This window comes from Cheilinus undulatus, linkage group 7 (genome assembly GCF_018320785.1).
Source record: "Cheilinus undulatus linkage group 7, ASM1832078v1, whole genome shotgun sequence".
Taxonomy (NCBI): Eukaryota; Metazoa; Chordata; class Actinopteri; order Labriformes; family Labridae; genus Cheilinus; species Cheilinus undulatus.
This window is the reverse complement of record NC_054871.1, coordinates 48,072,621-48,090,285: the sequence shown is the minus strand read 5'-3', so window position 1 is coordinate 48,090,285 and position 17,665 is coordinate 48,072,621. Positions and strand designations below refer to the sequence as shown.

Genomic DNA, 17,665 nt, shown 5'->3' with positions numbered 1-17,665 from the left:
AAGCCTGTTTAGCTAAAGAATTAATAATGAGTGGAAAACAAATTAGAAAGCATCTCTTTTATGTTAATAAAGCCACAGATCTACAGTAAACGTCCTAATGTGAGTTATAAATACCCAAACATCCACCCATAATTCATCAGCTCTTTGAAAGCATCTCATAGCTCAAACTCAGCTCATTCTAATATCTGAAAAAATCTTTAGGCCAGGTGGAACTCACATGACTCTGGTGTGAGGCCAAAGACTTCAAAATCACCACACTTTGGGGAAGAAGAAGCGCATCTTTTGACATTGTTTTATTGCTTTAAAATTGGTTTAAACCCACTGACAGAGCTAAAGGGTGCCCAATAGCACTGATTTATAAAAACAAATAAAAATCATGAAAAATTGAGATACAAGGTTGTGGCCTGATGTCAGTGATAAATAAAATAAATATAAGCTCAATATTAGTGGCATATTGTTTCTTCTGACACTATGCAGACATTGTTATGTTGCCTGTTTCATCCCATTGAAGCTCACAATTATCCACCAATTCCCTGTTTTCATTTCAACTATGGATTAACTTATCTATGATCTACCTTACATCCCAGGTTTGGATTGTGGCTCTCACAAAAGTATTTTCAAGGCAATGTGGCTCTTTGTTAGAATAAGCTTGAGTATCACTGTTCTATGTAATCTCAATGCTGATTGGCCACTTCTGCACTCTCTTTCTCTGTCCATGGCTGTTTGGGGTTGAAAATATAACCGTACACTTGTTTTTTCTTTCATAACTTTGGTACTTTTTAGTTCTTTCAAATGTGTTGAAGAAATATGAAAGTATAGAAAATTGTACAACCTTCATCTTAATGGTTAAATTGAGTGCCAGTGCTCTTCAAATGCCTTTTCATAGTGAACAACTTTAAGACAGCTCTCATTTGAAGAAGTGCAATGAGTAATGAGCTGACCTTTTTGTACCTGAGTTTAATTCAGACTTGACTGGTGTTCTGCTCCGCCATCCTACGGGGACGTCATGCTTCTGACCCCAGAATGACTTCTGCTGAAATGAGTTGCCTCTTGAATTTCTTGGAAAATCTGAGCAGCAGAGAAAAGCTCAGTCATTAAGTTTAAATATGTCTGTGGTTTGTGACGAGGGCTATTTATAAATGTATTTCTGATTATTCATTCTTTCTCAGCTGCCAAACCTCAAATTGTGGAAGTTAGCAAGGAAAACTGTAACCTTATCAATGTTGTTACAAAACAATCTTTAAAACCTCAATGTGCAAAATTTGTCTTTCAATTCTCATTAGGAGGAAGTATACATTTGGTTACTGGCTCAAGGGAGTGAGTAGAGATGGGAAACTGTGCAGGGTGCAGACTCGTGCTTCATATCCAGACATGTGCGATGGATCTAAATGGCATGTCCTCTGCAGCCCAGGCACCACTGGGGAGGTCAGGGATTGAATTACAGCTCTTATCGATTATTGTTCCCACCACTGCCCTTCAGAGATCCCGGGACAGGAAATGCATCCTCCAGCCTGTAAGCTCCTGGGAGGAGCGGCTCCCCTCCACCGTCTGCACTGACTATGACTAGTTGTCAATCACCGCTCCCACTTTGTGAATGGAGCTAGCAGAACTGGTCTTGGTTGTGCAGTTGGTTGCGATTATTAAATCAGTGAGCTCTTCTTTCCTGGAAGTCAATTATGATGATTCTTATTTCAAGTCCTCATCTTACGTCAGTGCTGGTGGACAGTAGCTCTTAGCTCTAATGTTCCCACAGAGAGGATGCTGTCTGTTATTCCTCTGCATTCCTCGCACAATAAAACCCGTTTACAGAAAACACAGCCTGCTCTCTGCATGGACTTAAACCGATTAGAACCTGAACTCTAATTCTGTTTTTCAAAACATGGTGTAAACATGACCTTTTTTAAATGCTTCCTTGTCAGCCTGACCTTGAGCTTCAGCAAAACACGTCATCTCGATTAAAAAGTATTGTAGCTTATAGAGGTGCTGCAATATTAGAGAATTCAGGGTCCACACTGATGTTTTAGCTACTTTAGCTACTTTAGCAGCTAGTGCTGCCTCACTGCCAACATTTTATCTCATGTTTGACCACAAAACATATCAGTTAGTCTTAAAAGTTGTTTGTACTGCCCAATAAAAAACGTTTTCCCTTTATCAGAAGAAAAGTGTACAGATTTTCCGGTGTTGAATTGCAAGGATCATGCTTAAGTTCATGCAACAATAGCTGCTGATGGACTGATAACTGTCCACGGGGCAGATATAAGCAAGTATCAGTGCAGCATCTGTGCATGCAGTATAACATAAAGGAGGTATAGATGGCCTAGCAGGTAGGTTGCACCACATGTATGGGTCCTCATCCTCCACGCAGACAGTACAGGTTCAAATACGACCTTTTGACCCCTTTTCCACCTATCAGTCCCCACTCTGTTTCCCTGATTTCCCACACTATCCACTGACCTGTCCTCTCCAAATAAATCTTACACTATAACACTGATGCAATTTTATTTGGGTGAAGAATTTATTACAAAAATGTCATTATAATCAAGAAAGTGCAAAAATGTTCCGACTGTTATATTACAAGCTGGCTGGTGCAGCTGTGGATTGGTGGTAGAACTGTTCATCTCTCAACCAGGAGGTTAAGGGTTTGATGTCCACCTCCTGCAGCCACATGTCTTTTGGCAGACACTTAACACCACACACTGCAGCATAAGTCAAATTTCTTTTCATCTGCATTTCAGCATGAAGTCATACCAGTCCTTTCTGATCAAGCAAAAGCTGCTTGTGTGCATGACTTTTCCAATGTGTCTGCTGTAGTACTCATGACTGATGCCCACTTTGTAGTCTAAAAATGTTTTTAGTTCATTATGTGCTGAAAGTACATTAAAAACAGGTGTTTTCTCATGCCTTGCCTTTTGAAAGAAAAGTTGGCTAAAAATTAGATTTTGGGTAATTTATTTCAAAATCTTGTTTTGAAGATTTTTTTTGGCGTAGGATACTGCATTTTTCAGTTTTTAAAATTCACTAATTCTAGTTTTTCATGAATATAGAAAACTAAACCAAAGCAAGGCTCAGAGCCTGAACTGTTAATTCTGCACATCAGGCAATGCATGAAAAGGCAGTTTAGGTTCCCAATAGAGAAAAGAGAAATGTGATGTGTTTCGTTTGTTTCACTTTGTTTCAAGTACTGAATAGTGAACTCAAAACCAAGAACTGTACCACACCCAAATTCTTTTGTGGTTAAGAGATGAATGATATTGGGTTTACGCTGATTTCTAAAATGCCAATGTTAACAAATGTAGTTGAGTCATTATGATACATGAATGCTGTTCAGACTTTAAAAAATCTGTCTAAAACCCACTTAAAAGTTAAAGGACTGAGAAGGACCAAAGAAGACACGCTAACGTGGGTCTGGTGGTCCGGCTTTAGACTCCACAAACTTAATACTACATATGGCCAATACTTAGAGCCAATATAGGCTGATATTTACAGTCAATGTAGGCTATATACACAAATATAGGCTACTAAAAGCCGATATAGGCTGATATTTAGAGCCAGTAAAGGCTGATATTTATAAGAGAATAAATGCTTGGACTAAGTAAAGACTAAAATGTGAGGACTTTTTATGGACTAAAACTAGACTAAAATGTTTTTCGTTGACTAAAACTATAAAAGGCAGAAATGACTAAAATGTGACTAAAACTAAAATGCATTTCATTTAAAGACTAAAATTAAAAATGGCTGCCAAAATTAACACTGCAATAAAGGGTGATATTTAAAGGCAATATAGGCTGTTATTTACAGCTGATAAAGGCCAGTGTGTATTGTAATATATCAGTAGTTAATTTTGATAGAAATTATCGTATGTGTCAACACTGGTAATTCACTTTCTTAGCTGCTATCTGTCTGTAAGATACCAAGCTGATAAAATTGGTCACGCATTATACTGTTGTACCCCTTCCAGGTACCATATGTCAATAGAAAGAGGCAACCTGCTTTGAAATTTGACAACTTCTGACCTTTCACCATTCCCCATTCATTTGACATTGAATATGCCCAAAGGGTTGCCATGAGACATATAGCTAGTAAAAATTGAACCATACTGATGCCCTTTCTGTGTAAAGGCAACAAAACTGGAAGTTCTTAGCTCCAAACATCAGATAATTTCTAATTTTTTGCAGGCAGACTCCAGCATGCTGTCCTAAGTTGCATTGGCAATGCTTGGGTACAAATGATCACTTTTGATTATTTTGTTTTCTCTGATGCATCTATGCTACGACACGTTTCATTTTTAGTTTCTTTGTTTTAAAACGCCGGATTTTAAAAATGAGGGGACTTTGGTCCATCCTGTTACATTGAAATGTGTCATTGTGATGTCATAAATGTTACAGACAGAGGTGTAATAGCAAAATGTGTAACAGGACTCTAAATGAATCTCTGCTTGTTTGTTACAAGGCGGAGTGTCACAGTCTGAGCTTGCATCAGGACAGCACCAGCCGGGGCTCGACAAAGCATCTGCTTGTGTTGTTTGTTTGCAATGAGCTCTGCCTCATTTTGCATAACTTGTGTAGTGGAGGACATGTGACAGAGGGAGAGACCGAGGGCAAGAGAGAGAAATGAACACTAAACTAAAAGAAGACAAAGAGCATTTGTCTTCTTCTACAGCCGTCCACAGCTCTCTTCCCCTCCTGAATATTTTGTTAACAAACTTAATCCTGCGCCTGACTACAAATTACTCAAAGTCATGAGGATCTTTTTTTCATGTCTCTGAGAGCTGACACCAGCACAGGCTGAAAATATCCCAATAATCAGATGTGTGTAGGACACACACACACACACACAGGGTGGACTGTTTCTTTCTAAAGCAGTGTATGTTTGTGTATCACTCTGTGTGTTTCTATGCCTGGTAGCTTCAAACAGAGCAATGATGTAATGAATATGACTCCACGGGGTGTGAGCAGTTAGCTTAACAAAGAGATCAGCTGTGGTCATTATCATGCAATCATCTGAGATTATAAACTGTCAGAAAATGAGGTGAGATGAGTTTAACAGTTCTCTGAATCTTGAAGTGCAGCTACAGTACTCTTTAGTTTGTTTGAAGATGGGAGTGTGACTTTAGCAGCCTCATTAAGGGTGGAACCTTTCTGTTTTTGTGTCAGTTTGTTGTTATGTCATGCTGAAAATGGTCAAATTCCTTACAACATACAACTTGGCACCAAAACAGGAAGTCACATGCATGCTCAGAGCAAGAAATGTAAAACCCAATCTGCTAAATGGTGGTGCTGTCATTGGGGAAAGGAAAAGCAACTTTTGAAATACATTACAATACAATACAATACAAGAACTTTGTTTAGGCCACAAAGACCACACCCCTCACACCTTAAACTGTGTCTAACCTGAAATTTGACACAAGACCAGCTCCATGCATTCAAAAAGGCAAGCCAAAAAAAGCTAGTTAGAGTTGAATAAGGTTTGCTGATATCTTGTTTAGTTATGGGATGGATACTAGTGATAAAGCACTCAATGTGGCCGTCATTAATTTAGTAATGTACTATTACGCACGCTCTTTTAACACGCTGTATTTAAATTCGTTTAGCATTACACATGTAAGCAAATTTTCTTTGCATATGGATGTACTGTTAGGGTGAGACCACAGATCTGTATTTGTGAAGAGGTGATCACTTGTATCCTTGGGCAAGACACTTTATCCCAATTTGTTCCCAGTACTTCGTCAGTGGGGTGTAAACGGGTATGGATGCGAATAAATGGGATTAGCTAATACTGTGCCAATTCTTAGCAACCTCTGCCATCAGTGTGTGAATGTGGAGTGAATGTGTAGGTGTAAAAAGGCGATTTAAGTAGACAGACCTCTAGAAAAGTGCAATACAAGCTCAAGCCTGTTTACCATTGACATCTCTGACCTGAGTGTTATGTAACAGTGAGCTACTTGGTTTCAGAGTACCATGTTTTGGTCTTTGGAGGATTTGTCAGTGATGGCTGGATAAAGTTTGGACCACCCCCTTCATACTCCAGATATCTGTGTTGATCTTTCTTTGATGTTTATTAATTCTAGACACAAATAAACCCTCAGGAATTTGAGATGCAGACAGGCAGCACACTACAGAGAATGTAGGACATCTAAGCCTGCTGGTTTACAATGGTGATTAGCAAGTAGACCTTCATACGGTTTTGTTTGTTTCAGGTACTTTAGTATACAAATCACTCTAAAATCCTGTACCTGTTTAACCTTGCAAAGCAGATGGATATGCCCGTTTCCGTGTTTCTCACTGACGAATCCATCTTGCAAAGCTCCCGTCTGAACTGTTTGGGCCTGGTTAAAAAGTGACAGGACCAATCAGTGACCAGGAACAATACTTCCAGGCGTGGCAGAGTTGTGATGTAAGCAAGCAGCAACAAGAGGCCGGTGCAGATATGGCGGGAGACATTATTGTGGATGCTGCTAAAGCGCCAGTTTTATCAGAACTTGAAGACATTTCTTCTTTTGAAGAAGAACAATGAACAGCAGTGAGTTGTTTTCTTTTCAAAAACGACAAAAATTGTGTACTGACATGTCTACAGTCGCCATGGTTCGCGTTATGCAGTTCTCTATGGATTTACTCCTCAGTACATGTGGCTTTGTCACGTTTTGTTGCTCTGATTGGCCCGTAAAGATTTGACAGACAGATTGCTCATCCAGCACCCTCAGAGTTTTTTTTTTTTTTCAAAGGCTCTGCCCTTTCCCAAACGCTGTGTATGGAAGGTTCAACAGATGGATGTGAGAAACATAGGCCTGGGTTCAAAAGATCGATTCTCCGATTCAGATCAATTCTTTTTTGAAAAATCCAACATCGATCCATAAAACCCAAAGATTGATCTTTTAATATATGCTTTTCCCCTCCCCTGTCGGCCCCTCGCCCTACTAGTCTCAGATTTACATCACTCATGCAGCCTGAAAGTTGACTGGCACTCACTTCTAAAAGCGTTTAGATTGATACAAGGTTTAAATCTCACGCCCAATCATCTACTTTTGGATATCTGGGCATGTTATTAATACAAGTTGTATATCTCTTCATCAAATGTAAACTTTCGCTGGTGCAGCAGGAGCAGCAGAGCTTTGTAGGTGGATAGTGCTTAAGCCACTGCTGCTACAGACCGGGCAGACTCATACACAATAGTGATCATCTGAGGTGCTATGTTTAAGAGGAGCAAACCCCGACTGAATTGTGAAACCCCCGTATGTGTCGCTCCGTACAGTGTGCTTAATTTTACAACCCCCTATTCCTCTGTTTCACAGTCGCGCAATTTACACACGACCCCACTGTTTACAGCAGGGAAATGACAGAGCGCTCAGTCATTTAGAGGGATGAGTAATAAACTAGCATCTCATGTAGATTTTCTATCAAGTTAGCATAGTATAACATTTACAAACATACAATGTACATAACTAATAGATAACATGATGCATATTTATTTTTATAAGCTCTCTGGGTTCTGTCTTTTAATTAAAGAGCAAAGGTGTGTGTCTATAGTACACACCTCACAGACAAAAACTAAAGTACCACACTACATGCACTATATCTGAAAATGTGACTATTACAACTACTACCACATTATAAGCTTCAGTGTCATTGTACATCGTTGACTTAATCAAACTTAGGTAGAATAACTGATCAAATTTACTTATTTTTATTCATTTAACAACAATAGTTTCAACTTGGACATGCAATAAGGGACTTATCTCTGTAAAAACAAACATGATGGAGCCTGGCAACTCTGCTCAACTGAAGGAACCTCCAAACCTGACTGCATTTTGGATTTAAACATTACAAATACAGAGACAAACTGGACAAAAAAGACCATATCCAGGATGTGCCACATGGAGGTGAAATAGTGATATAAATACTACTAGTTTAGGGTCAATTTTTAATGCTAACCCTGAAATTTTTAAAGATGCGCCTAGTTGTAACATTCTCTGTAATATTTCCAACCTAAGTTCTCTGAGAATTTCTTAAATGTAGAAGCAACATAGGATTTTTTACTAAAACATTGCTACATGAATCGATATCTAATCGAATTGAATCAGAATCGAATCGATTCAGGAAATCAGTGGCAACACCCAGCCCCAGTGAAACAAATCCATCGTGTCAGGTTAGTTCCTAGTAAACTTTGGGTTGGGTGGAGCCTGGCAGGAAAATGACCATAACTAAATGAGAGGTTTTTTTTTAAATCTTCCTACACTTTGGTCCATGTCTTCTGGGTAAGACCTGAGAAAAAGTCTGCTGAAGCATTTTGAGCAAGACTTATAGGGGGAGCCAAAACTGTCCCAAAAGTACAGATTCTCACCAAAATTGGCGTGCATGTCCTGGAGGGAAGTATTAATCGATGTGTGATGTGCTGTTATGGTTGGTGAGAGCAGACATGGTCTGTCACATGTTTAGTCCTAACTTGAGATGATCCTTGGCTGACTTTTAAACATGCACACCACGTTTAGTTTAGATCTGATGAGGGGAAGAGAAACAGCACAACATTGACATTGACATGACTAACTGATGGCTCTCACTTTTTAAACTGAATAAAATCAGCTGAAAGTGACATTTTTCAGCATTGTGAATTCTGAAACCTGCCCTTTTGCTGTTTGCAACTTTAAGGGCTGGAACTCAAAAACTGCAGTGTGTGTGGCTGCTGTATTATGTTTTTATTGTTTCCAAAGAGATTTGAATAGACATAAAGTTGTGTTTCAGTTTTTCCTCCCTTCTTTCTCTCCTCCCATCCTTCTCCCTCCTGCTGCAGTCAGGATGACGCATCAGTATTTCTGCGGAGCTTACAGGAAGTGTCGTTTGGATAGGCCAGAGGAGAGGCAGCACAGTAGCAGCTCTGACATGCGTATGCATCGCTGAACCAAAGCCAGGGAACACTCGCAGCATTTTGATGACATCACCCACGCTGTGCTCCCGCCTCCCTCCCCTCTCCCTCCCTCGCTGTGTTTGCTGTTGAAACAAGCTCGCTCTCTCTCCCTCAGAGAGAAAAGAGCAGGCATCAGTAAAAGAACAAGAGCTGGCTAGGAAGAGGAGGGGCTGCCTGTGAGCGAATCGAGAGGGAGAGAGAGCTTTGGGGGGAGGCGGGGGGGAGGCTGACAGCGCTAGTGGGCTAGGACTGGCACACACACAAACACACAGGAAGAGACGAGGAGAGGGAATATTGCCGTGCATTGTTGAGACTTCTATTGCGTTCTGTTCTGTTGCTGTTTCTTTGTAATCAGAGGAAAAAAGTTCTCACGCAGTTTGTCCGCAGCCTTTCTGGATTTTTCCGTAATGAAACAGCAACGGGAGACTCCGTGGATTGGCAAGTGGGCATGAGGCGCCAGGGTGGAATACTTCTCTAACTAGCCAGGCTATGCTCTCTTTCCTCCTCTCCCAGCACAGTTTCACTCCTCACTGAGCGAGCTGGCAGAGGAATCACACTGGTAGCACTTCTTGGGACTCTTCCTCAGCAGCAGCTCACTCTGTCGTCCAGGATGATGCCTTTCATCAGCACCTGTGGAGGGTAGTATTCAAGGAGCAAATGTGAGAGCTGTTTATTTTCAGGAAGAGTGGTTTGTTCGGGGGTTTTGTGAAATGAAACTTTGAGGAGTTGTGTTAAATTTGTGCCTTCTGGTGAAGCCTAACTTTTGAGATCCACCATGCTGAGCCTGCAGGATTCAGTCTTCTTTGAGATCAGCATCAAATCTCTGCTCAAGTCATGGAGTAGCAGCTGTGAGTATCTTGCCATGCTTGCACACTTAATGTTTACATACCACTCCTGGCCAACAGAGTTATCTACCGCACACAGCCAGCAGACCCGCTGCAGCATTGTCCATGCTTGCATGCAATCCAAACCATGCTTGCAGATTCCCTATCTGCTCTCTGTGTAAGGGAAGTGGTTATTAATGGAGTTGTCAGGATGACGGATTATGTTTAGTCCAGGTTTGGTCAGGCTCGTTTGATGTGCATGCAGGTTGCTGCAATTAACCTCCTCCTTCAACTGAGTGTACCCTCGTCCCCACACTCATCATCGCTCCTCTGGCTCCTGGTTGTCCCACTGATAATGTTTCTATTGATGAGCTCCTGCTGATATAGTACACGCTTCGACAGGAAGTACTCTCTGTGATACTTTGAAGGTGCAGTCTGCTCCCAGCCCTCCCTCATTCTTTTCATTTTTATCTGTTTTCCACTGTGATAGAATGACAGGGCAATATATTGAGACTTTAAGATGTATTAACCATAGATTTTCAAAAAACAGGAATGACAGTGCTGTTTTTTATCAATACAGTTTATGTTGATGAAATGTTTGGGAGGAAATACCAGGCTTGATGCCTGGTAAAAGATAGCTTACAGTAAGAACCACTAAAACTAATATGCTTATTGACCACTACATAAGCTTTTTGAAAGGTTTAGTCTAAATACCATTTTATTTGTTTTATTTTATTTAAGAAGCATTTGTGTAATCAGTAAAAGTTTAACAGTTATAATGTTTATTTTTTTTCATGTTGCACTTTTTATTTTTATTTAACAAAATTGCAGACAAACATCTTCCCGCTGTCTGCTTTGAATAAATAACATTTGGAAAATTGCTAGTAAATGTCCTTGCTCTCATTAGTAGAGGTGCCAGGAAAATTGATTCACGTCAAAATCACAAATATTCATTCTTACGATTCTGTTTTAAAATGTTCAGGAATGTATATATTTAAACATTCTTAATTTCGCCCTGGAGACATTTTTGACAGAGGCCAGTTCCAGCAACACAAATCCTGCTGCTGATGTTTTGCACTGTCTTTAACCTCCTTGCACTCACACTTGCCGCTGGATGTTTTTCATTTAGGCTCATCAGCAATGCTGTTAGCTGTAGCTGTAATAACTCTCAGCATCGGTGATGTTTCAGGTTACATAGCTGTATTTGACATACTGACTTACTGCCAGCGGTTTAGTGGAGTGTGCACAAGTGGGAATACTCTTCATTTTAAAGTGCGTATACTCCGTATAGGGTTAGGGTTATGCAGGTGTACTCAGGCTGTGTATTGGCAAGAATCTGGCGGTATGATACGTATTGCGATACATGGATATGGATTTATTGTGATACTATGAGCAAGGCAATATTTTTTCAATAGTATACAGCTATATATATCTATATATTGACTACTATGTAATTTTAAGTTAATAAATATAGAATATAACAGAACAGAATTGAGCTATTAATAAATTATAGGCCTGAATCATCTAGCATTTTAACTATCTTTGTGTAATCTGATGAGGATTTTCCTCATTTGCTGTAATGAATTAAAACACGTGGATGACTATGGGAGACAAGCTGGTCCTCATGTCCAGCTATACAAACTGGTGGACTGTGTTTTGGGGAGGGCATGACCTAACAGGCTACAGTGCTTTTATCGAATTATGGAAGCTGTCATTCTTGACGGCACTAAGATGGTGTAGGTTTTTAGAAATAAAACAAAGTATTGACTGTGTTATTATGACTGCACGAGGAAGCCAGCGGTAGCTTCAACAGGTTATTTTCATGTTAGCTGTAATGCTACTGCTATGATTTCTAGCTCTCAGATGTGGTGTTGTCAGAGTATTTCACTCTGCTGTGGTTTATCTTGTAAACAACTTTACTCCTGTCTAAGTTTGTACCATCTTTAATGTTTTGGACTACAAAATAAGTCCACAGACCCGCTTTGAATGCGGCAGATGCCGACCTGCTGAATGGTTACAAACGACCAGCTCGCCAAGGCCAGAATGCTTGCATGATCTGGTCATCTAAACAGAGGAGAAGAGGGAAGAGTCAAATGCCTGCTGCCAACTAGCAGTTGGAGGTAGAAATTACACAACAAAACTAATGCCCTAACAAAGTAAATTATAAATTCAAGAGTTATCGATACATTTTAAAATATCAATACAGTATCACGCTGAGAAATATCACGATATTTAAGTGTACTGATATTTTCTAACACCCCTAGCGTATACCCTGCACTACACCACTGCTAACTACCAATGTCTGTAGAAGTATGAGACACTCAGCCAAAGTGCTGTCACACCGTTGAGTCTACAACCCCTGTACAAGAAAGAATGACCTGATGCTTATGTGCAAAGTCTGCTAAATTTAAGTAAAGTACTTTAGGAATGAGTCAAAAGTATGAGCTCACATAAAAACCTCCCATCAGGAATCAAAAAAAGCAGAACAATAGCCAACAACTGCTGACAATCACATTAGGGATCAACCAGCCAGTACTGAACAACAAAATAAGCTCCATCATCGGTTTTATTTCAAAGACCTGAGCTCCTACAGCGTCATTAACAGTCATTTTGGATTATGTCATTAGTTTCACTTGTAAGTTTCTGATGAATATTTAGACACCTGGTTAAAACTCACAAATACTGTTCATTTTCAAAGAGTTATTTTTAGGCTTTTCCTGTGCTTTTATTTGACAGAGGAGGACAGTGGATAGGGTCAGAAACAGGACAAGAGTGGGGAGAGACATGTAGCAAAGGGCCACAGGCCGGATTTGAACCCAGGCCACCTGCGTACATGGGTCGCACCTTAGACTGCTAGGCTATCTGTACCAAATGTTGATCATTTTAAATTTTTTTGTAATTTAACTACAAATTGATCTTTATTTTAGGTTAAAAAAAATTGAAGTTTGAAATACATTTTAATGAGCATTTTTTAATGTCAAAATACAAATGTACAGCCCCTTAGGGCAGCTTTTGGAGCAGATTCTGAAATAAGCACCTCTCTGCATCAAATAGAAAATGTTGTGATTTAATTTAATTGATTTAGGAACTAGTCTGATTCCTAAATCAATTCTGATTTCAGTCATGACCCTTGGAATTAGAATCAGATTCTAATCGAATTGTGAGACACTGTAAGTTTAAACCTCTTATTATAAGTATTTATTATTGTTGTTGAATATTATTTGATTTTTTAGATGTAAGTAAGCGGTGTTGCCAGCTTATTTGTACAGTTTAGACAGTGCTCTCTCTCTTTAGGTTAAAATAGAACTATATCATCGACTGCTAGTACTACTATAAAACACTGATCATTAACATAATGGATATTTTATTATTTTGAAACTTATTTTTAAGAGTATGGGAAATTCTGACTACCCCAATATATGGAAATGTTGCCATTTTTTGTACAAATTAGACACTGTGTAGAAGTTTTCTGTGATTTTTGACCATTTAAAAACCAAACAAAAATAGAAAAACAAAGTAACACTGGCTGTCTGGGACTCGAGGATGCTGTTAGATTCCTACTGATTCAAAACTTTGTGACAACCCTTTATCACTCTGTAATAGAAAAGAGATTATGAACAGTCTATATGTTCATTATGCATCAGAATTCAGCTAAGAAATATCCTCATGTAATGTGTTTGGTCCATATTTCCTGGTTGTATCCTTGATAACAAAATCTCTCTTTTTCACTTCTCCTCAGAAGCACTCAACAATCCTCTCTCCTCTTCCTCTCTCCTCCTTTAATAACCCTCGTCTCCCTTCCCTCCAGGGCAGCTAATGTTCCTCTACTATTGATCTGTCTTCTGGTTTCCTCCTATTATTAGCTTCCCATACAGCCTATATTACATCAAGAATAAAAAATGTGTCGCCTTCCCTCTCAGTGAAACGTAGTGATGGACAAAGGTGGATGGAAAACAGCAGATTGAACTGCTGCTGATTCATTCCTTCATTTGTCCCAGTAATACTAATTATATAAAAACGCACAGAATAATTCCTCATGTTTGATTCACTTATTTGTTTCTGGCTGTTTCTCCTACATTTGGATCACATATGCAGCTTTTCTCACGTTTTGAAGTCACTAATTTGATAAACCAGGTTTTCAAAACAAATTGTGAAAAGAACACTACTAAGAATACAATCTCTGAACCTCAGCTATGAAAACAAGAACTATTAAAGAGAGGATCATTTGATTCTCCTACCTCAGCTGATCTGACCCACAAATAAAGACAGGACTTTCCAATTCCTACATCTTTGTTTATGGATCAAAATACCAACATTTTTTCCATTAAACATGCCGAATGTAAATTTATCTCAAACAAAATTGAGGGTAGCAAGGGAGCAGAGTTTGGGCAACAGAATGAACAGCTGATGGCAGAGAATATTCATAGTCCAAAATATGAATGAGAAACAGCAAGAGAACATGAGCTTACAGCAGCATTTCCCACCTTCTTATGTAACATGGTGTTTCCGCCACAACAATAAACACGTCATGTCTGTCCTGGTAGATAAGATCCGTCCCATTATAACTGTGAGGATTAAGGATTTCTCTTGCTTTGAAAACTCTTAATTGTTAGATATTTCAAGAAATGTCGGGACTCTACTTAAGATTACATATTTATGACATATTTAGTCATTTTTAACAATAAATGTAGACATTTTAGCACAAAATCTTATATATTATATCTTCAATTGCCAGGAAAATGATTTTAAAAACAAACATATTCTGTCTTTTGGTCATTTTAGATACCAAACAGATCACAAATATGACCAAATCTTCAAAGAAAAATGCAATTGAACAAATCTTGTTTTCTGTATTTGCAGCATTCCTCATTAAGGGTGCTTTCACATTAGGGGCCCGGTGCCGGATCTGAGTGCACTTAAGCCCAAAGTCTGGTTCATTTGGGTAGTGTGAATGCAAACAAACCGCGCCCGGCATGGTTCGAAACAACTGGGCCTAATGTGAAATCGCCCTAAGTTCTTGTACTAACAGACACTGAGGTGATTTCATCAGTTGTAGGAGGATGACTGATGTCAGAGCACAAATCAGACCAATACACATTCTGGATGTTTTTTATATAAACTTAGCACAAAAATAAGGAAATTTGTGTTTGATAAATTATTTCTTTGTTTTAAAAATGCTTCTTGGCTACAAATCTTATACTGTTGGAAAGCATGTTTATTTCCCTTTAAGTGGTGCCACATTTGCTAGGAACATGCCTTTGTGGGATGAACAGCAGAGCTGAGTATGTAAGTTAGGCCCATGAAAAATTTGCCAAATCTCTGCAAATACTAAATAGCTTTTTCTGCCATTGACTCTTGTTTGGTGGATTAGATGACTGAAATCTGAAGAAACAAGATATACTGGCAATTTAACATTTATTCATTTAACAAACAGGAGCCTCAGAAGCGTTTGGAACAACCATACACAGCTACAACAGCCTGGCCCCTCCTCCCCATGATGGTCACCAGCCTGGTCACACACTACTGTGGTATGGCGTCACATTTTTCAACCAGCATTCCTCACAAGTCAGCCAGTGTGGTTGTGTTGGTCTCTTTGGCCCAAACAGCACACCCGAGCTGATCCCACAAGTGTTCAATGAGGTTGAGTTGAGGACTGCCGGCAGACTATTACATCCTCTTTACTCCTAAAGTCTGTAGGTAGTCTTTGATAAACCCCGCTCTGTGGGGTCGAGTGTTGTCATCTTGGAGGATAGAGTTCGGTCCCAGACTGTGGAGATACAGGATTGCCACTGGTTGCAGAATCTCATCTCCTTATTGCTTTGCATTGAGGTTGCCTCTAATGATGACAATCAGGCACTTGATTATTAAAAACGTGCTACTTCAGCTCTGCTTTGATGTGTTTTCACTCCCCATAGTCTCTCTGATGTCTCATAATGTTGTCTGATTGGCTAGATGTCATAAGTCAATCTACTCTAAATGCAACACTTACTGTTTTCCCGCTTCTTGCCATGTGACATTTCTGTTGTTGGAGTTTGAGCTCTAGTTGTTTTTTCTGTTAATTTACTGTATACCAATAGGTAACCTAGCTATCATCAAACACTCTTGCTCTGTGGCTGCTGATCTGTTGTTTGCATTTTGAATACAGCTTAGCTTTGCTGTTAGCTCCTCTTGCTAGGCCCTCTTCTCTGACTCTCTCTGTGCCAGTGTGCAGATTTGTTGTTTTTTTTCTTCTCATCCTCCTTTACTGACCATGGTACTCTTATTAAACACAGTTCATTTTAGCGTTGAAGTTGAAGTTTTTTGGAGACACAGCTCTACTGATTCCAAACCTTGACGTAGCTTCTCACTTTATAGCTCCTGAGCAGTCAGGAGGTCAGTGGCTGGGCTGCTGTCTGCATCAGAACACATGAATGCATCAGTAGTTAAATTTCACAAATACAAGATATTGTTTCTCTATACAGTTCTACTTTTGTGTTATTAAGTTGATTTTTTTAGTTATAATTACATTAGTAAGATTTTGAATGCAACACTTGTTTACTCGTGATAGAGTTAATGGTGAGCAGTAAACTGGTATTAAAACTGTCACCAGAAATAGATATTTACAACACCGTCATTATCAGTTTAAGCACATGTGTTGTGTTGTGTTGTAGCACACACAGGAGGCAGAAAAGGACATCAAGGATAATGATCAGCTGGGTAAATAAAAGCAGCATGACAGTTATTTGTGCCAAACAACAGCTTAGTCTGAGTCCCGTCATCTGCATGCTCTAAAACTTAAGGAGCAGCTAGATAACTAACTGAAAGTCTCCCACTCGCGCCCGTGTAACGTGCCGCTAAGTAATCAAGTTAAACATGTGCAGGTCTGTCGTCTGTATTAACCTCAACATAAAGCAAGTCTGCTTGCTTTGCAAAACAACCTGTCCGTTTGTTGGCTCAGTTGGAATAGGATGACCAATTTTGACTTCAGCCCAGCAAAGCAGTGATTTGCTTCTCCATTATGAGAGTTTAACAACTGCTTCAGTCTCTAAAATGTGTTTGAACCATTGACTTGCATGTTTTAAGTCTGAGATAATAAACCTGGGGTTTCAACCTTAGTCACAGCAGGGCCGAAATCTGAATTAAGGTCTAACCTGAGGGCCCAACTGGGTAAACATTTAACCTTAAACTGTAAACCTTATTTTCACAGGTAATTAATTAAGGGGGAGAAAACCTGATGATAATTAATTTGGAGATTTTTTTAAAAAGTCAAAATGGCAAGTTTAAAGGCTCGTAATCTTAGATAAAAAATCAAAATATTAGTTTCAAAGGTTAGAACACACAATCAAAAGTCAAAATAATTCAATCATGAGTTTAAAGGTCAAAATAAGAGATTAAATCCAAAATCGTGTTTAGATTCCAAATATGAGATAAAATTCAAAATTGTGAGTTTTAAGGATAAAATATGGGATTAAAAATCAAAGTTAGGAGTTGAAAAAGGTCGAAATACGAGATGAAAACCAAATTTAGAGTTTGAAAGGTTGAGATATGACTTCAGATTTAAGAATGTAAATGTATAAGGTCAAAATATGAGATAAAATTCTAAATTGTGAGTTTAAAAGGTCAAAACATGGGATTAAAAGTCAGAGTTAGGAGTTTAGAAGGGCAAAATATGAGATTAAATTTGAAATCATGATCTTGAAATTTAAAAGATATGACTTGAAATTTAAAATTGGAACCTAGAAGTTCACAATATGAGATAAAAAGTCAAAACCCTAGAAATTTAGATACCTGCTTGGAACTGGTTCTTGATACCCAAGCCTAGTCATGATTCCCTCCTCTATTATGAGTATAGTACACACTTTGTAATGTTTCACCCTACCGTTTACCCGTGTGTTGTTCTGTCATCATTTTATCTGGTTACAAATAAGTTTGTCTCTTACTATCTTTACTTTTTATGAAGAAGT

At 39.0% G+C, this 17,665-nt stretch overlaps 1 protein-coding gene across 13 annotated transcripts in view; it reads left to right on the top strand.

The window, feature by feature from the left end:
- The window catches only part of fryl (furry homolog, like), a 161,686-nt gene that overhangs the window by 45,819 nt on the left and 98,202 nt on the right, over window positions 1-17,665 (top strand). For 2 of the 13 annotated variants that reach the window (XM_041790917.1, XM_041790916.1), the window contains exon 1: window positions 8,830-9,746. The exons of 10 other annotated variants lie outside the window; for them this stretch is intronic. In XM_041790917.1, coding sequence (XP_041646851.1) covers window positions 9,674-9,746 — 73 coding nt within the window. In that variant the 5' untranslated portion in view covers window positions 8,830-9,673. Of the gene's footprint in view, window positions 1-8,829; window positions 9,747-17,665 lie in introns of those variants that run through there. One more of the 13 variants, XM_041790920.1, reaches the window with a different exon arrangement.